The sequence below is a fragment of the Lutra lutra genome, chromosome 13 (assembly GCF_902655055.1).
Source record: "Lutra lutra chromosome 13, mLutLut1.2, whole genome shotgun sequence".
In the NCBI taxonomy this organism is placed as follows: domain Eukaryota; kingdom Metazoa; phylum Chordata; class Mammalia; order Carnivora; family Mustelidae; genus Lutra; species Lutra lutra.
Genome location: NC_062290.1, coordinates 41,970,808 through 41,992,106, shown reverse-complemented (window position 1 = coordinate 41,992,106; position 21,299 = coordinate 41,970,808). Strand labels below are relative to the sequence as shown.

The 21,299-nt window shown below is 40.4% G+C and overlaps 1 protein-coding gene across 1 annotated transcript in view; it reads left to right on the top strand.

Annotated features, from left to right (window-relative positions):
* The window catches only part of TTC39B (tetratricopeptide repeat domain 39B), a 127,710-nt gene that overhangs the window by 25,399 nt on the left and 81,012 nt on the right, over nucleotides 1-21,299 (top strand). The window contains exon 2 of the mRNA XM_047699404.1: nucleotides 13,044-13,078. Within this exon, the coding sequence (XP_047555360.1) occupies nucleotides 13,044-13,078 (35 nt within the window). The remainder of the gene's footprint in view (nucleotides 1-13,043; nucleotides 13,079-21,299) is intronic.

Here is a 21,299-nt window from a genome sequence, read left to right as displayed (position 1 = left end):
CTTAGGCTTATTTCCCTCTTGAATTTAAAGCTTGAAGGCTGTGGGCTTTTGGTAAATAACCTATAGTTAATAGATTTTTTTTCCACATCTATTTCTTACTCTAGCCTCAAAACATAGAATGGGATAGGGAAGGAAATTTGATGTTTTATCCATTTGTGTAAGTATAAGCAAACTTTTTTGGTAAAAGGCCAGATAGTATTTTCAGCTTTGTAGAACATGTGGTCTCACTTGCAACCACTAAACTGTGGAAAGCAGCCACAGACAATATGTAAATGATTGAGTGTGTTAATATTCCAATAAAACTTTATTTACTAAAATAGGCAGTAGGCTGGATTTGGTGCAAGGGTTTGCTGTGGTGGACTGATCTGGGGAGACCAGGGCTTATCAACCAGAGGGAGGTAGAACCAGGATTCTTAGTGCCAAGTGTTGTGCCCTACCCACTCCCCAACTGGCCAAGCTCTAGCACAGTGTACCACTCACCAGTGCCTTTAGGAGACACAAGTTCCAACAACGATAGGGTAATAACTAGTGGTTGGTACTCAGCATTTGTTCTACATGCTTTTTGCTGTGTCATTTAATTCATGGACAATCCATGAGATGGGAAACTGAGGCACAGAGAAGGACAGTAGCTCATCCAAGGTTACAGAGCTAGTGAGTGATGAAACTGGGATTGGAACCCACTTGAGTTCAAGTCTTCCTTATCTCTCTTGAATTTTGGGTTTTCTCAGTTTGAGGTCTCCTTTGAAGCTGTATTCTTCAGGAACTGCCTCTTCTGAGCACTCATATTAAAATGACAAGAATCTGTGGTCTATTTCAAAGCATTTACTTAAGAGCAGAGCTGTGAAAGGGAATGCTAACTTTGCCATTTTTCTGTAATGGCTGGAAAATTTGAGGGTCCAGCAAGATGATGCAAGAGGTTTCATTGTACTCATCCTTAGGCTGCACTGGACTTTCAGCTGTAGGAACACCTTATTATTTATTCATTTATTTATTAAAAGATTTTATTTATTTGACAGAGAGAGAGAGAGAGAGAGAGCGAGCGAGCATAAACAGGGGAACAGCAGGCAGAGGGAGAGGGAGAAACATACTCCCTGCTTATATATTCAGGGAACCAGAGGTGGGGCTTGATCCCAGGACCCTGGGATCATGAGCTGAGCTAAAGGCAGCCACTTAATGACTGAGCCACCCAGGCACCCCTGCAGGAACACTTTAATGAAAGAAAATTGTTCATTAGGAAAAATTGTTCATTAATATCTGCTAATTGTGGTGTTAGGTGCATTAAATACATTATCTTGGTTAAACCTCACAACAATGCTGTAAATTAAGTGGTACTAAAACAGTTGCACAGATGGAGAAACTGAGGCTCAGCTGTGGGCTATTGGATATGTAAATTAAATTCCTGAGTCTCGGTTTCTAATTTGGACATAATGTCTTATTATAAGGTCATTATAAGATTAAATGAGTTAATAGATGTTAAGGATTGGCGCTCAGTTGTGTTATGTGTTACTATTATTATGAGAACATAGCAGTAGTAGTAATAGTAGAGGTGAAAAGCTCACTTTTTATGATTGTCTGTGAATCAGAAATAAGCTTCCAAGAGTCCAGTGTAGTGTCTGGATGTTGTTAAATGGACTTTATAATTATTTATTGATAGAAAGAGGCTATAAGCTGTGTTTCTTTCCTTTTATATATTTTATTTATTTATTTGTCAGAGAGAGATAACAGAGAGAGCACAAGTGGGGTTTGGGGAAGGGCAGAGAGAGAGAGGGAGAAGCAGACTCCCCGTTGAGCAGGGAGTCCGATGTGGGACTTGATCCCAGGCAGACACTTAACCGACTGAGCCACCCAGGCATCCCAGCTGTGTTTCTTTTAATTTTAAAATACTTCTACTAGGGGCGCCTGGGTGGCTCAGTTGGTTGGGCGGCTGCCTTCCGCTCAGGTCATGATCCCGGACTTCCAGGATCGAGTCCCGCATCGGGCTCCCAGCTCTTTGGGGAGTCTGCTTCTCCCTCTGACCTTCTCCTCTCTCATGCTCTCTCTCACTCATTAAAAAACAAACAAACAAAAACAAACTTCTACTAGTGATGGCTTCAAAATTCAATAGTTTAGGGGCACCTGGGTGGCTCAGTTGTTTGAGCAACTGCCTTTGGCTCAGGTCATGATCCCAGACTTCTAGGATAGAGTCCTGCATCGGGCTCCCAGCTCCTTGGGGAGTCTGCTTCTCCCTCTGACCTTCACCTCTCTCATGCTCTCTTTTACTCATTCTCTCTCTTAAAATCTTAAAAAAAAAATTCAATAGTTTAAAATGTTAAAACTCAGCCTGTTGGTTCTGTTTGTTGCTGTTTACTTATTTTGTGTAAAATTATCCCCTTGCAAAAATGTCCTTGATTTTGTTCTGTTTACAATAGATTAAGTGGGGTTGGCACCAGAGGACTGGAGTGCTTGACATGTTAAGTGGTTGGCAAGGTTCCTATTACCACCATAAAAATAGTAGCTGAGGACTATGTGTTGGTGAGTAAAGTAATGTAGTTATTTATGTTAAATTCAATAATACACAATTGTAAAAAAACATTTAGCATATGTACTCTTTAAAAAAAAAAGAGTTTATTTATTTATTTTAGAGAGAGAGCACGCATGCCTGTGCATCCAGTGAGGGGTGTGCTCGGGAGGTGGAAGGGTCAGAGGAAGAGGGAGAGAGAGAGAATCTCAAGCAGACTCCCTGCTGTGTGCAGAGCCCAAGGCGGGTCTTGATCTCAAGACCCTGAGATCATGACCCAGCTGAAATCAAGAGTTGATGCTCAGTCGACTGAGCCACCTGGCTGGCCCTGCGCATGTACTCTTAATTACACACCAGACATCACTATGCACATGTTACATTTGTTATATACCCATTCCTCTGTGGGATTATATCCAAAGCCACGTGTACTCTATTTTATAATGGTAATTTACAGGATTTGTTCAATGTTGATTTTGAGCATACACAATTTTCCTTTTAAAGGCTCATCTTAGAGCTTAACCTCCAGCCATAGCTGCAACTCAGCTTCGTATTTATAATGTAACGCAGAAAGGGAAACTCTTTTCCCCCTTCATAAAGTTAACTGTTTCTTTCTTCCTCTCTTCCTTCCTTCTTTCCTCCCTCCCTCCCTCTCTCTCTCTCTCTCTCTCTTTCTTTTTTTTTTTTCCACCACCCTCCTCTATGTGTTAGAAACTAAAGCCCTGCTGTCCAGTTCAGTTGTTGTTTGTGAGAGTGACATCTGGTGGTTTCTTTTTAATTCTCATGGTCTCTCTGTGCTTGACTAGAAGTTGTCCCAATTTCCTGAGAATCATTGTGTGAGCTGCTGTGCTTGATACTTAACACACTAAGTAGCTGCTGCTGCTGCTGCTGCTGCTGCTGCTTCTTCTTCTTCTTCTTTTTAAAAGATTTTATTTACTTATTTGACACACAGAGAGAGAGAGCACAAGCAGGGGGAGCGGCAGGCAGAGTGAGAAGCAGGCTCCCTGGCTGAGCAGGGAGTCTGACATGGGGCTTGATCCCAGGACCCTTGGCATCATGACCGGAGCTGAAGGCAGATGCTCAACCAACTGAGCCACCCAGGTGACCCCACACCAAGTAGCTTTTGAGGATCAAGTTAGTACCACTGATTTGGCTCAAACTTTGAAAGGCCCAGCATGCCTTTTAGATGCAGTCCCTCTGAATGCCAGCCTTCTGGATTTTGTTTTAGCATTTATAATGGACAAAGAGCTGCCTTTCTGGGGAGATTTCTGTTTAATTCAGAGAGTTTAGGATTTTGAGTGAGGGATGATATCTGTGCCATCCTCTCTGCTTTACTCATGAGGAGGCTTGAGCCCTGAGAGGTTCGGTGTATTGGCCAAAGTCACATTGTTGGCCAAGGTCACTTTGCTTCCCAGTGAGCTGAGGTCCTGGGCTCTGTGCCCATAAGTTATGTTTATCTTGCTGGGTACTGCACCCAATAGGAAGGGTCTGGGCATTAAAGGATATGAGGTGAAGGCATTTTAAGAGGGGAGAAGTAAAGGCAGTTGACATATTTGAGCACCTATGTGCTATGAATATTCCACATCCAGTTTTTTGTCTCTCTTCCAAAGAAGGATGCAGAATCTTCAGTGTGACCGTTATTGAGGAAATTCATTGAGGGATCCCAGGTCTGTCTCATGAGTCCAGTGATTGATCCCACAGCTGAGCATCTAGTATCCTGTAGCACCGTATTTACTGATTCTGTTTTGAGTCAGTCCCATTGACATGCATTATCTCACTAGCATCCTTGCAGCAATCCGAGGAGGTGGTTGGAATCCCCATTCTATAGACGGGGAAGTGGAGGATTATGAGGGCGAGAACCGTCCAGAGTTGGGTAGAGCGGAGGTTCCGACACAGGCAGGTCTAAATAGAACTTCCAGGCCTAAACCAGTGTGATGCTGAGTGAATCATTGAATAAAACCTCACTCACCAATGTGGAATGGTTGCTTAGTAAATACGTGCTCAGTTTATTTTTGTGTTCAAGGTAATCCTTCCTACTGAACTGTTATTCTGTACCCCCAATTTTCACTATCAGATCTGTGATTTTCAATAAATGTGAAACTTAAAACAACTTGTGGGGTAAAATGAGAGTACTTTTCTGGCATGAGAGGAACTAGAGAACTACATTAATGCTGTACTTGGAGAGTGTGTGAAATTATTTTCAATCTCAAGTGATAAGTGTTTAAAAAATTTTTTTTAAAAGATTTTATTTACTTAGTTGTCAGTGAGAGGGAGAGAGCACACAAGTAGGGGGAGCGGCAGGCAGAGAGAGAGAAACAGGCTCCCCACTAAGCAAGGAGCCTGATGTGGGGCTTGCTTCCAGAATCCTGGGATCATGACCTGAGCTAAAGGCATTTGCTTAACAAACCACCTTCTAAGACTCAATTTTTTTCTTCTGGCAGCTGATTTACTGTTTGTATCATTAAAATTAAAAAAAAAAAACTCTATTTTTAAAGAAGTTTATTTATTTATTTAAGTAATCTCCACCTGGCCTGGGGCTCAAACTCATGACCCTGAGATCAAGAGTGCATGCTCTTCCAACTGAGCCAGCCAAGTGCCCCTAAAAAACTCTGATTTGAATAATATTTGAAAACCTCTAATTTTTAACTTTGTGTATCCCCCCCAAATCAGGTTTTACAAACCTTCTGGGCAGATTCAGAAGATGAACTTTTTTTTTTTTTTTTTTTAATCTGCTACATTTGAGAATTATGTTGTAGTCTAATCTTTTTAAACCTTGGGAGGGTCACATTTTGTTCACTGCAAATGCCAGGTGGGAACTCAGAATGTGAGTGTCTAGTGTATGGGCCCCAATTGCTTTCCTCCCCTTTGATTAAGAGCCCTGTGGGTCAGTTAAGCTTTCACAGAGAACTTGCTTTGATGTTAATCCTCTAATAAGAATGTGAGCAGCGTTTGCATCCTTCCTACCCAGTAATGGAGATGCTGAAGCTGGGCTCTGTGTTTGGCTTCGGTGGGTTTCAGGGCTTTGCTGCTCCCTCATACAATATGAAATTAAAAAAAAAAAAATTGTAGCATTGCATGTAAGACACAGCTGGTGGTAGCCTTCTGGATGCTGTTGGGGTTTATATGCTCCAGAAAGCCATGGACTCATTTTTGAGCTTGACAGAGATTACAGAGAAATGGATGGCAGGTGTGAGCAGAATGAAAAATTATTCCCAAGAGGTGAGCTCAGGGTGCATATATTTTTAAAAAAATTCTTTGCCCAGTGTTTCTTCTAAAAGTCACTACATGGACACACAATAAAGATGTCTTTTTATTTATTTATTTATTTATTATATTATTTTTTAGAGATTTTATTTATTTATTTGACAGACAGAGATCACAAGGAGGCAGAGAGGCAGGCAGAGAGAGAGGAAGGGAAGCAGGCTCCTTGCTGAGCAGAGAGCCTGACGTGGGGCTCCGTCCCGGAACCCTGGGATCATGACCTGAGCTGAAGGCAGAGGCTTTAACCCACTGAGCCACCCAGGTGCCCCAATAAAGATGTCTTTTAAATGAAGTAATCTGATTTAGAAAAATCAATACTTTGTTGACATTATAGTGGGGAATAATGTCACTCAAGTTTATTTATTTCTCACATGATTCCTTTAACTAGCAATGTGCCTCTTCTTCTTATGTGTGAAAAGATTTACATCTAATATCTGAAAAATCCTCCTGGTATGTCACTGTGAAAAACTGTAACAACAGATAGTCTGGTTTCCCATTTTGAGCATTTTTTAAAAATTAAATTTTATTTTATTTTAATTCCATTATAGTTAACATACAGTGTTATATTAGGTGTACAATATAGTTGTGAAATATAGTGGTTCAACAACCATTTTGAACATCTTGGCTCACCAGGGGGGTAAATGCCATGCAGAGAAATATTTGCAGCCCTTAGGACCCCATCACCCATGGCTATTAATCTCTGCCCTGGTCTTGGGGGAGGTTTGGACATCCTCTTTGTGTCTCATGTCCTGGGAATGATCCAGACGTGCCCCAGAGCCAGGGGTAGAATCTGTGACTTGTCAGAGTTCTGGGCAGCACTAGGGTTCTTTGAGTCCAAACACACAGCTTCATTGGTCAGTAGAATGGAATGTTGGGTGAAAGCTCTAGTGAAGAGGGCCTGATGCTGTGGTGTGGGGATGGGGGTCTCTTACTGAGTGGAAGGTGTCTACAGAACCCCATCAAACCTTGTCATCCTAAAGAACAACAGTTCAATTAGAACATGGTAGCATCGGCCAACAGACCCAGGAAGTCATCCATATGAGAGAGGGAAAAATGGAGGTAGAGGTAGAGGAGGAGGAAGAAGAGGAGGAGGAGGTAAGGGAGAAAAGAAGAAGCCCAGAGAAGTGATTCAGCCTTTTGGATTTGTGGTACCTAGTTTTAATTTTCATCAACTTTCTTCCTACTTTTTCTTGGAGTAACATTTGGCACATAGCCCTTCTCATATTGCAAAATGAAATAAAATTTAGAAAGAAAGGCTTGAAAAGTTGTAAATCCATTGGGTCTCTTTGGAAGTTTGAATAGAGAGTATTTATTTATTTATTATTTATTCATTCATTCCTTCATTCATTTATTTATGAGAGATTGTGCTTGTGCATGTGTTGGGAGTGGGGGAGTGGCAGAGGGAGAGGGAGAGAGAGAGAATCCCAAGCACACTCAGTGCAGACCAAGGTCAGGCTCGATCTCACAACTGAGATGATGACCTGAGCTGCAATCAAGAGTTGGACCCTTAACCGACTGAGCCACCCAGGTGCCTCAATACAGAGTATTTAAATTACTACTGGTAATAGCGTATTTGTCATCTTTACTCTTTACAATGCCCCACTAGGGATTAACAGAATGTAAGCCTTTTCATCACTGGTATTTTCATTATTTAAGATTCTTAAATAGACATTTGTTAAAAACCTGCTGTCACTTAAATGCACTTGCATGCATTTTGCCACTCAGAATATGATGAATGTAACAAATTAAGATGAAATTGCTTAAATTAAAAAAAAAGATGAAATTGCTTAAAAAGCCTTAGTAGGTGATGCAGCACCCCCATCCCCTTCTTCAGTTCTGTGTCTCTTCCCATCTGTCTGGGGACAGTGGGAGGTTTCAGGCTCCCCACCCTGCAGGAGCGGGCTCTGGAGTGCCGGCCTTGCATCCAGAAGGTCCTCCAGGGAATCTTTCACATACAGGGTTAGCCCATTTGCTAAATTGCAAAATAAAACCTCTCAAGGTAAGGATCTTTCCTCTTAAGACAAGGGCGCTCAGCAGCCAGTCAGCAACGATTATTTGCTGAGTCTATGAAGTGCAAAGTGGTATTCTGGGTTATAAAGTAGATTCAAAAGGAGTACAATGGCCCTTGACTCCAGCCAGGGAGACAAGATAGGCTCTGGAAAAAGTCAGGTGCCATTTTGAGGCAATGCACAATTAGGAGCCAGATGTGGCTCAAATCAGCATTTGATACACTGTGCTTGCTCAAGGGTAGCCGCTCCTCAGGGTTGGCCCAGCGTGGGCCTAGGGAAGGCACATGCAGCAGCCTTCCAGGAGGAAACCAAACACAGGGGCTTTCCTATGAGCGTGCCATATTTATCAGCAGCATGATCTCTCCTCTCTTACTGTCTTTCAACCAGAAGGACTCTGGATGCTTCCGTGATTATATGTGTTTCTGCTGGAGTCCACCTGGTGAGCCTACCCAGGCCTGGAAAGTTTAAGGGAAACAGCTTGTGGTGATCACTGGGGAAATAAAAATCAGTAGGGGAGAAGCACGGGGAAGTTGGTGGTGAGTGGAGAAACAAAGAGACCATAGGTAGAGAAATCTAGTTATGCTCTGTGGAGAATATATGTGGGTGTACGTAGTGCTGGGTGGGAGGCTGTTGACTAGTGGATCTAATGCCAGGCCTAAAAGGTTTGATGGGAATCCACAGAGGAAGAGAGCTCCCAAGGCAGCAGCAGAAGAGGGGTAGAATTTGAGCTGGGTGTCAAAATGTAGAGAAACAGAAGGAAAAGGAACCCATTGGCTCCTGGGTATGTGCTACGGGAAGTCTGAACAGAGGTCTGTGACTATTGGTATCTCTTCCCCCAGCAGAATCCACATCCGTTTTCCCACAGATCTGGGAAACCATATTTGCACATACCTAGGGAAAGAGGGTGTTGTCACTGTTCATGTATAATTTCCACAAATTACAAATATAAGTCCCACAAAGATATGAAATGAACATGTCAAAGTTTTATTTGACCCATCAGTGGGGGGAACCAGTGAGATGGCAAACTGATTCAAAGAGTATTTGAGGAACTGGGTATTTATAGGCTTAAAAAACAATGGTAGATTAAGATTACTATAGGTCATATATAAACCTGGGTAAGGTCCTGCAGGGTAATAAAACTATAGTCTATAAGGTTTTCCTGCTATTGAGAAATCTAGAAGTTAATATGTAACCTCACAGTGCCTGCATTCTAATCGGATAGTAAATAGTCAAGTCAAGCACAAGGATATTCTCCTAGAGAATGAGACAGTCCCTGGGAGGAATTATTCAACAATGCTGCTGTATGACTTTGAGAAGATATGCTGTCCCTTCCCCTCCCATCCTCTTACCTCCCCTGTGCAACTGCCTAACTTGCAAGTTGTGGATAATTTTGACATTAAAAAATACCTGGCAGTTAAAGATCTGAGATTGAATCCCAGTTCCTTCCCTGTAATATTGATCAGGTAATTACCTATGATTTACCCGGATTTACTTGCTGTGAATTGGGAGGAGCAAGTGAGATAACTTTTGTGAAATGCTTGGCACATTATAGGCACTTGCTCAATCTTAGTTCTGCTCTTTACCTTTCTTCTTTTAAATATAAAGATTTCATTTATTTTAGAGAGAGAGAGAGGGAGAGCACATGCGAGCAGAGGGTAGGGGCGCAGGAGTGAGGAGGGAAGAGTTTTTTTTTTAAGATTTTATTTATTTATTTGACAGACAGAGATCACAAGTAGGCAGAGAGGCAGGCAGAAAGAGAGGAAGGGAAGCAGGCTCCCTGCTGAGCAGAGAGCCCAATGGGGGGCTTGATCTCAGGACCCTGGGATCATGACCTGAGTGGAAGGCAGAGGCTTTAACCCACTGAGCCACCTAGGAGCCCCGTGAGGGGTGGGGGTAATAATCTTAAGCAGACTCCTAGATGGATGGGAACCTGGGGTTAGGCTTGATCTCATGACCTTGAGATCACGACCTGAGCCCAAACCAAGAGACAGACGCTCAACCAGCTGAGCCACTTAGGTGCCCCACCTTTCCTCTTTTTAAATGAAAAAAAATTTCACCTTTTGTCTGTCCTTCATAGACGAAGTTCTTTTTCTCTCTCTCTTTCTCATCTCTAGTTTATTAGAATAATACCCTAGAAATCTGGTGGATTTTCTCCATTTCTTTTTTTTTTTTTTCAGAATTTATTTATGTATTTGAGACACACAGAGAGAGAGAGATAGAGAGAGAGAGAGAGAGAGCGCACAAGCAGGGGGTAGTTAGCAGAGGGAGAGGAAGAAGCAGACTCCCTGCCGAGCAGGGAGCTCAAAGTGGAACTGATCCCAGGATCCTGAGATCATGACCTGAGCTGAAGGCAGATGCTTAACTCACTGAGCCACCCAGGTGTCCTGATTTTTTCCATTCCTCATGGAGGTATTCTATTCAATTTTCATTATTCATCTAAATGGAAAGAATAGATTTCTCACATTCTTTAAAAAAAAAAATTCCCCAACTTCTATCTTGAGATGTAATTAACATTTAGTATTGTGTCAGTTTAAAGTATACAATGTAATGATTTGATACATGTACTTATTGTGATATGAGCCCTGTAATAAGGTTAGTTACACTATCCATCACCTTGCAAGTGTGTGGTGAAAGCTTTCAAGATCTACTCTCTTAGCAACTTCCCCATCTACAAGGCAGTATTGTAAACTATGGTCATCATGTTGTATAGTACGCTTTATTTAGAGAACTCTGCAGATGACAGAAGTAGAGACGTTATTGTAATGAAGATGATTTCTTATTTGATATACTTTAGTTTTTATTTTTCTGAGGGAGTAGTTCTTACATAAGAATAAAAGCCTTGTCTCCTTTTATTATTTTTTATTTTATATTTTAAAAAGATTTTATGTATTTATTTATTTGAGAGAGAGAGAGAGATAGGAAGAGAGCATGAGCAGGGAGAGGGAGAAGCAGGTTGCCTGCTGGGCAGGAAGCCTGACACAGGGCTTGATCCCAAGACCCCGAGATCATGACCTGAGCTGAAGGCAGACGCTTAACCGACTGAGCCTCCCAGGTGCCCTGCCTTAGCTCCTTTGAGATTAGGAGATGGCTTTCCGAGTTATACCTCTTGCAGGTCACTCCATAAGTATTTCCGTGCTTTCAGTGTGCCCTGTTTGGGTTGAGGTTTATAAGGAGGGGAAGGATGCCCAGTAGCCTTCCAGGAGTGTGATCTTTACATTCCCCCTTAATTGGGAAAGGTAAGCCCAGGTTGGGGTAACGGTGGTGCCAGAGGGACTGTGAGTTGATGTCTCATGTCATCACAGCAGATTGGGGTTCCTGGAGAGCAGATTTATCTCCTCCGTAGCCTCTTGCATGATAACCTGTGTGCCAGCTTGTAAGACATTGTGTTGGAATTCAAAGTGACAGAATCTGTGATACCAAACTTTGATTTGGAGAAAGGAGTCTATTTATAATTAGGATTTTTTAAAAAGATTGATTGATTGATTGATTGATTGATTTAGAGAGAAAGAGAAAATGAATGTGTGCAGGGCAGGGGGATGCAGTGCAGAGGGAGAGGGAGAGAGAATCTGAACACAGAGTCCGATGCAGGGCTTGATTTCACCACCCTGAGATTATGACCTGAGCCAAAGGCAGACACTTAATCCACTGAGCCACCCAGGTGCCCCCCACTAATTGGTCATTTTTTAATAGAGCCCAGAGAAGCATCTTTTCACTCTTGGCTTAGGTTCTTTTGCTTTAGGACTAGCTCATTTCTCTTCTAGTTGGTTTATAAACTTCTGCTTGCTACAGGAAGAGTGTGATTAAGATTGAGTTGCCCTTGACTCCACCTAATTCCCAATGTAATAGATGAGTGGGTCAGGGATCCCAAAGTCTGAATTTCTGCCACTACTTACAGTGTTGTTTCTTCTTAATGTTTATACATTTTTTTTCCTTTCCTGCCTAAATGTAGAGCTTGATGTAGTCTAAACATTGTTTAGTATCCACTGTCACACAAGGGAAATGTTCTATAACCCTCTTTCCTCATTTCTGCATCATAGCTGTAAATGAGGTGATGTAATCAGTGCCTTGATGGCCTGAGCTCAGTTTACTCATTCATTAGGTCACTTGTATTTATTGAGCAACTACTGTGCCCAGCCCTGGTGATTTTTCTGTAGTCATAGGAAGTAAGAACCTGCTCTGGTGGAGATAGACTCTAACCAAGGAAGTAAACAAGATGATTACAGATTTTGATAAATTTTATGAATGAAATAAATCAGATGATGAGAAACTAGAAGCTGCTATTCTCAATAATTTTAATTGAGGTTATTAGAGACATTCTCTTTCTGAGCTGGGCATATAAGGGTGAGAATGAGTCAGCCACAGGGAGAGTTGGGCGAAGAGCATTCTAGAAAGGAGAGCATGGTGAAGAGAGGTGTGAGAGGAGTTTGGATTGTTCAAGGAAGAGAAAGACCTGCACACGAAATGGGGTGAGCCAGAGTGCAGGTCACTGGAGAGGTGGTCCTGTGCTTGGGTATGGTGGTGGTGGTGGCACAGATGTAGGGAGTAAGATGCTTTGAAGATCGGACTAAGTTGTGGAGGATCCCAAATATCTGAACGAGGAGCGTGCATTTGATTTTCATAGCCATGAGGGAGCTCTATGTGCATGTAAGTTTGTGAGTGGATGTGAATTTGTGTGCACATGTGTGTATGACTGTGAGTTTGAGTGTGTGTTGGTGTGTATCAATTTGAGGTGTGTGTGTGGCTTTATAAGTGCATATTAGTATGCACTTGGGTTTTTTCCTGTTGTAGCTTTTGAACAGGCAGGCCAGTGGCACGAGGGAAAGGGCTGACTTCTCTGGTACAGATTAACCCAGGTAAAGTTGGTGGCAGGAAGACTAGCCCGGAGGTTGGTGGAGCTGGATGTGAAATGAAGGCCCAGAGGATGCTAACTTGGCCATGGAGCCAGAGAATCCAGGTGTTGTTTTATTCTGTATCTGGTTGAATGAAATTGAGGAGTGAAAAATAATTCCATTAAAGAAATCACATTCTTCAAAGAAGCCCAGTGTGATTGCTAGTTTTCTCAGTCTTAATTATTAAAAAAAAAAAAAATTAAACCTCACTAAAATTCATTTGCTCAATTTCTTAGGAAGACAGGCCATTAGTGAAAGTTGAGTGAATTTACTGCATCCCACCCACACTGTCCCCGAACCCTCACCCCTGCAGTTCTGTACATACTCATTTTCTCTATATTTGGAGTTCTTAATTCCTGAGAAACTCACTATATTTTTGTTCCCCTCTAGGACATCTTTGAAGATGCAATGGAAACCATCTCTATGTGAGTAGTAACATGATAAAAATATATAGTAAAGAAAAATTGATGGTCCTTTTATGTAAAATGTGTAAATATTTCTTTATTATTTTTTGAGAGTTGTGACTACTCCCAGAAAGAGATTACTTCTCTGTAATTCAAAAATTATGATGTGATAATGCTTAAGAAACAATCTATCTAGAGTTACTAGCAAATCTATTTTTGAGTATTATTTCTTGTACCCTTAATTCGACTAAAACAAAAGAAGAAATGTTTTCCAACAAATTTAACTTTATTTGTTTTTACCCAACCCTATGACATCTTGTTCACATATTTTTACATGTGTGACCTCATATTGAGGATTTCCTTTGGTGTGCATGCAATTTTATTACGAGCATTTCCTGTAAGTCTGCGTCATTTTTGTACTGATTTTATATGATATCCTATTAGATCAAGTGGAACACCACAATTAGCCATTTCTCCTTTGCTAGACATTTAGGTTGTTAACCATTTTAAAAACTTAAAACTAAGTAATGAGTATTTTCATGTATATAGCTTTGTCGTGTTTTTTAATTATCTCCAAAGATTAACTTCACAGATGTAGGATTACTGGATTATAAAGGGTGGAGATTTTTATTGCTCTATTATTATATGCAATATGTTTAAAAATTTTATTTATTTATTTTGGAGAGAGATAGCATGAGCGGGAGGGGCAGAAGGAGAGAGAACCCAAAGCAGACCCCACGCTAAGTACAGAGCCTACAGAGCCCGATAGGGGGACTCAATTCTAGGACCCTGAGATCATGTCAGTGAAACCATGTCAGTGGCTTAACCAACTGTGCCATCCAGGTGCCCCCAATATATTTCAAATTGCCTTTCCAAATGAGTCAGCTTGGGCCATTGTAACAAAGTACCATAGACTAGGTAGCTTAAATAATAGAAATTTACTTTCTCATAGACCCAGAGTCTAGAAGTCCGAGATCAGGGTGCCAGTATGGTTAGGTTCTGGTGAGACACTCTTCCTGGCTTGCAGATGGCTGCCTTCTCTTGGGTCTTTACATGACAGACAGACAGGCAGAGTCCTCTTCCTACAAAGGCACTAATCCCATGATGAGAGTCCCACTCTCAGGACCTGATCTAAACCTAATTATCTTCCAAAGGTTTCATCTCCAAGCACCATTACAGTGGAGGTTAGGGCTTCAGCACGAGAATTTGGGGGACACAGTTTATTACTTTCAAAAGAGTTTTATTATCAATTTATGTGGTTACCAATACTGTCTAAGTGAAGTGGTTTAAAATGTAGCATCACAGGGTGCGTGAGTGGCTCAGTGATTGAACGTCTGACTCAGTTTTGGCTCAGGTCGTGATCTCAGGGTCGCAAGATTGAGCGCTGCATTGGGCTCCATGCTCAGCAAGGAGCCTGCTTGAGATTCTCTCTCTCTCCCTCACCCTCTGCCCCTCCCCCTGCTCACCTTTGCTTTCTCTCTCAAATAAATGAACAAATCTTAAAAAAAAAAGTAACATCACCACTGGGTGCTATTTGAAATGGTTTTGCTACTCAAATAATAACTAAATGCTTACGTTTTTAAAATTTTTCTTTATTACCATGGTTTACCACATTGTAGTTCCTTTTATATGTTCTAGTCTTCTTTTACATGTTTAACTTTTTCTCCATCTTACATACTTATGAACTTTAAAACAGATATACAGTTTAATCTTTTGTTTAATATATATATTATATATTTATTTAAAGGTTTTTAAAATTTATTTGACACAGAGATAGAGAGTACAAGTAGGCAGAGCAGCAGGCAGAAGGAGAGGAGGAGCAGGCAGAGCAGGGAGCCTGATGTGGGGCTCGATTCCAGGAACCTGGGATCATGACCTGAGCCAAAGGCAGCTGCTTAACCGACTGAGCCACCCAGGCACCCCAATCTTTTGTTATATTGCTTTAAATATTTTCCCTAATTGCTATTTTTCTTTATGTTAGTTACACACTTATGTTGTCCAAAAGTTTTAATGTTTATAATGTTGAATAAAAGTTTGTTTATGTGATTTAAAAAGAAAAAGTTAATTGTGATTAGGATTAAAAAAATAAGCTCTTTATTTTGGAATAGTTTTAGATTTATAATATTATTGTGAAGGTAGTACAGAGAGTATTTGGAAACGGACTTGAATTAGTCATAAATGGGTATTACAAATTCTAGGGCAACCACCAAGAGAAGGGAAGATATATAACTGATATGTAAGAAAGGAGAGAAAATAAGATCATATAAAATACTCAATTAAAATCACAGAAAGCAGAAAAAGAGTAGAAGACCAAAATAGGAACAAAGAAGGGCAAAAAATAGAAAATAGTATTAAATATGGTAGAGACTAATCCAACCATATTAATAATCACTTTGAGTATCAGTGGTCTGTATGGGCCAATTAAAAGACAGAGATTATCAGCATGGGTCAAAAAACGTGATCCAACTACATGTTGTCTGTAAGAAACTCACCGTAAATATAAAGACACATATAGATTAAAAGTAAATGGATGGAGAAAAATATACCATGCTCACTCTAATGAAAAGAAAGCAGGAGTGGCCAAATTAATTTCAGACAGAACAGACTTCAAAGTAAGGAAAGTTATCAGAGATTAAGAAGGACATTACGTAATGGTAGAATGATCAACTCTCCAGAAAGACGTGACAGTTCTTGGTGTGTATGTGTCTTACAACAGAGCATCAGAGTATATGAGGCAAAAACCAATAGATGACTCTGTTATCATACTTGATGCCTTCAAAGCCCTTCTCAGAAATGGACAGATCCAGTTGGCAGAAAATCAGTAAAGGGATAGTTGAACTACAAACGAAAACTAACCAAACAAAAACCCTTGCACTTAATGCAGCTGGATTTAATTTAGATCCCTATCTCATGCCAACCCTAAAATTGTTAGCCTACTATTCCAACACCATTAGCTGTTTGGGAAAGAAAGAAAATTTATGTATGATGCTTCTTTTATCAAATGATAAATTCATTAAAATAATGGTGCTCTGTTTCTAAGCTTTCTGTTGTGTTCCTTTCATCTGTGTGTCTGTGTTTGCGTAAAAATTACTCTTTGTTCAACTGTTTTAGGTGTTTCAATGTTACTATGACTTGTTTTTAAAAGAACAGTGTCCCAACAATGACCTCTGTAATGGTGATGCTTTTGAACACCACGTCAACTTCTGAAGTATCTAGCATTTTATTTTTCATTCATTGCATCTTCCAGCCTCTCTTTGGCTATATATATCCACAAGCATTTTCTTTCTTCTTTTAATTTTTACTTCCCTGTCCTGCATAGGTTAGCAAACCCAAAGGTTTACCCATTCTGGAATTTATCTTGTTCTTTTAGATTTCTGGTGTATGGGGGCGCCTGGGTGGCTCAGTGGGTTAAAGCCTCTGCTTTCGGCTCAGGTCATGATCCCAGGGTCCTGGGATCGAGCCCCGCATCGGGCTCTCTGCTTGGCAGGGAGCCTGCTTCCTCCTCTCTCTCTCTGCCTGCCTCTCTGCCTACTTGTGATCTCTGTCTGTCAAATGAAATGAATAAAATCTTAAAAAAAAAAATTAGATTTCTGGTGTATGTTATTTCTTGCATCCCTTAAGACAGTCTCTTAAACAGTTTTGTGTTTCCTTTTTAATGTTTCCAAAATGTTCTTGGTACATGTTCTGGTATGTAGCAACACCTTATAGTAACATATCGCCAGATACATTATGGTAATACATCCCCTAAGAGAGAACCTCTTTTTGAAATAGAGTCCAAAGCCAGAATGGGTGGCCAAAGTAGATATTAGAGTTCATGCTCTAAAAATCTTGCCCTTTACCTGTAGTAATGGCCTCCATTCAAAGTCTGATTACAATTAATTTTAACCTGGTTCTATTAAACTTTGCTTTTTGGTATAATTTTGCTGGAGTTCCGGAAAGTATGGTGAGGAGGTAGCTTTAGAGGTCAGCTTGTTGATTGTGACAAGAAATGACAGTGAAAGAAGAAAGAAAATGTGTCATACAGTCATGGCACTCCAAAGCACAACCTCAGGGTTTTACCTTGCTTAGGCATACACAACTACATGTATCTTTCTGGAGAGACCAGCCCTCGAATTTGACAGGCTAACTTGCACTTCAGTCCCAATGTCCCTTTATTGGCTGGGAGGCATGGAATTAATTTCTCTGAGTCTCAGTTTCTTCATCCTTCCATAGATTTATGGGAAAATAAAATGAAATTTGATTTAAATGTGATAATGGGAGTAAAGCACATAGTAGGTGCTCAGTAAATATTGGTACCTTCCTATTTCCCTCGCCCCCCAATCCTGATTGATGTTCAGTCTCCAATGAGAAGATCATGTTCATAATTCTGTCTCTAAGATGTTGAAAAATGGTTAAATCATATCAAATATATTCTGTTTAAGAAGGTAGAGACTTGTGTCACATATATTAAGGGAATTTTAGAATCATCAGAAATGTTTTAAAATGACATTTTGAAAGTTAATAGGCTATACTTCATTCATGGGGAAACCTCACTTGGATGGTTCCTTTTATTTCCTCAACACAGAATGTGGTGTTTCTGTACTTAAGTCTCCTGTGTTACTGACCCTTTGTGAAATTAAAAATATTGCAGAAGTAATCCATTATTCAGTCTTTTTTCCCTTAACAAATTGTTTTTCCTGTGATTATAAATACATGTTAATTGTCAACAATTCTTCAGTTATTTTTTGATGTGTGTGAACTTTTAGTTTGTCCTTATTTCAGTTTGTCAATATTTTTCTCTTGTTTCCTCTTAAATTTGTGATGCCATGACATTCCTTTCATGACCCATTAGCTGCTAAACTCAGTAGAGCTTTTTCCTCATGCTGATTGAGCCGCACATTTTGGTTTCATGTGTCTAGTGCCAGTAGTGAGCCTTCAACTTCTCTATAGCAAGATACGGTCCCCATGCCAACCTGATGATTAATTTATTCCTATGAATATTTTTGCCTGAATTTCTAATGAAGAGATGCAAACTAACAGATGAGGGAGGCCTTAAGTTGTTGCCACAAAAGAAAACTATTTCCTATTCTCTTTTTCTGCTTAATGGATTTACCACTGCAGGCATAGATTTTTCTACTTCTGAATTTTTGTGGTAACCACTGTGTTATTTTAACTGACTATTTTGGGAAGTTGCTAGGTTTGCAAACTGCTAGATCATACAAACATCTCCACCATTTAGAACCGAAGGGGAAAGAAGAGACTTTTTCTTTAACGATTAGTGGCACATTGAATGGGTCCTTTTTAAAAATTAAAATTGTTTGGGATCTTTCTGACTTGTTTGGCATAAGGAAATGACCTCTTGGGGAGGGACTGTAAATTAGACCCATGTTATGATCTATAGAAATTTGCCAGAGGGATTAGTGGTCTTGCTTCCTGATTTAACAATTCCCTGCTGGCGTGTTCTTCTTGGTTCTTGGCACAACCACCATCTCTGACAGTAGAGTGGTGGGTATAAAGGAGTCTGTTTATAAATTGACTGTGATATGACACACAAAGAATAAATAAAATGTTTCAGGGGTTCCAAAAGAGAGATGGGGATAGGAGCCTGGCACTGGCTCTGGGTTTTGAGGGATACCAGAATTACCCGACACACCTGTGGACCAAGTGAAGATGGGTCACCGAGGAGTCTTGGCCTCTGTCGCACAGAGAGCGTAGATTAACCACTTGGAATCTTTGTGACTTGGTAGTGGTTGTTTTTTTTTTTTTTTTTTTAAAGATTTTATTTATTTATTTGAGAGAGAGAGCACGAGAGGGGCTGAAGGACAGAATCTTCACTGAGACTCCCCACTGAGTGTGGAACCCAACATGGGGCTTGATCCCAGGATCCCTGAGTTCATGACCTGAGCGGAAACCAAGAGCTGGATGCTCAACCCACTGAGCCACCTACGTGCCCCCATGACTAGTAGTGTTTTTGATTAATCTCTTTTTCATAAAAACCATAGGGGGCCACGGAACAAAAATCTAATTAACTAGAGGGCCCTGGTGGGGGTACTAGTGAATAAAGATTTTCTTTTTTACTCGAAGACTGTTAGACACAGGTGTAATGTGTTCGCAGCAGTGATCTCTTATATTCCATAGTATCTTATTAAGTTTTTGAATTTATCCTTACCTAGGAATGTGGATGTGTTGAATCGAGTCCTGAGGCAATGTGAATGCAGTGGGGATGAATGTGTTCATGTGCAAGAACTACTGTGAATTTATCCTTACCTCTAGAAATTGAAATAGACATTTTTAACCGAGGGATAAGAAGCTTACGATGGAAATAAAAATATTTTGTAGCACAGCATTTCTTTTTTTTTCCTTTTTTAAAAGATCTTATTTATTTATTTGACAGACAGAACACAAGTAGGCAGAGCATTAGGCAGAGACAGAGAGAAGGGGGAAGCAGACTCCCCACTGAGCAGAGAGCCTGACACGGGGCTGGATCCCAGGACCCTGGAATCATGACCTGAGCTGAAGGCAGAGGCTTTAACCCACTAAGCTACCCAGGGGCCCCGTAGCACAGCATTTCTTAGGGACTTTTTCCTTTTTCCTTCTTTACACTTTCTCTTTTGAACTGTAAATTATAGATTACAACTGGATAAAGTTTTTAAGATCATTTTGTTTTTTCTTATTAGGTTATATCAACTAATTGTGATCAACTAGTTTGCACTGTTTAAGGTTATTTAAGGTGAAAGACAGTGAATGCTAGTTGGAAAACATCTAGTTAATGTTTTTCTTCATAGTGGTGAAATTATAAATAGTAACTCCAGGCAGATTTGGATTTATTTTCATTTTTCTCTGATTTTGTTTGGCCCAACTCTCCCCTCTTAGGCAATACAATTATTGGAGAGGCAATACAAATTTGGAGAGGAACTGCTCCCCCCAGCCTACCTGTCTTTTTGCAACCAGGTTGACAATTACTTTATTTGTTTGAAGATGGAATTTAAATTTAATTTTTTTTTTTTTTTTTTGAGAGAGCATGTGAGCAGAGGGGAAGGAGTGGAGGGTGAGGGAGAGAGAGACTCTTAAGTAGGCCCCATGCTCAGTGTGGAGTCCCCCTCAGGGCTCCATCTCAGGGCCCTGAGATCAGCACCTGAACTGAAATCAAGAGTTGGATGCTTAACCGACGTGCCACCCAGGCACCCCTACATCGGCATTTCTGTCATTATGTCATATGCCACTGAGGAAAAAAAAAAAAACAGAAGAATTTGATAGGAGACCTTGCATAAAGGAAAGAAAAAGAAAACTGTCATGCAGGAGGACATGGTAGCAGAACTTGTGTATTTCAATCCTAGTACTAAGTAGGGAGGGAAAAGAAAAACCTCTCATGAAATTCTCTGCCCTGAAAATTTCTTTTTAGACAGCCGTCTTGCAGTGCTAACTTATGTCCCATAAAATGCCCATTTTAAGTGTACAATTCAATTAAATGTAGCATATTTACAGTTATATAGCCATCACTATAATCTATTTCCAAAGCACTTTATATAACCTGAGATAATAGACACTTTGTGCCCCTTTACTGTCATTCCCCATTCTTTTCCCCACCCCCTAGGCAATCACTAATCTAATTTCTGTCTCTAGATTTGTCTCTGTAGACGTTTCATATAAGTAGAATCATACAATATGTGTCCTTTTGTATTTGGCTTCTGAAATTCATTCATGTTGTACCGTGTATCAGTACTTCATTCTTTTTTATGGCTGAATAATATTCAAATGTATGGATACACCACATTTTGTTTATCCATTCACAAGTTGACAGACTCCGGTTTTTGGCTACTGTAAATAATGCTGCTGGGAATAACTGTGTACAAGTCTTTTGTGGACATGTGTTTGCACTTCTCTGGCATACATACCTAGGAATGGAATCAATGGGTCCTATGTTTGCATTTTTAACACTCTTAAGAGTTTGAATAACAAGCTGGTTTGTAGTCTGAATTTTAGTTATCAGTGTGGCCCAAACAACTTCAAGCAGGTCATTTAATGTTAAGTGGATCAGGTTGGTGGTGCCCTCAGGTAATTGGCAGAAGCAAATGTAGATCCTCTCCTTAAGAACTTTGATCTAGGCCAAAGTTGCTGCCAGTTTTAAGAAGCATCCTGGTTTCAGAGATATTACATGATGAAAACGCGTGTGTTAGAGTTAATGGAGTTAGTCAACGGAAATCAAGTTCTCTAAAAAAGCCAAGACTGAGCAGTATCCCTAGTGTCTTTCACCTGTATTGTC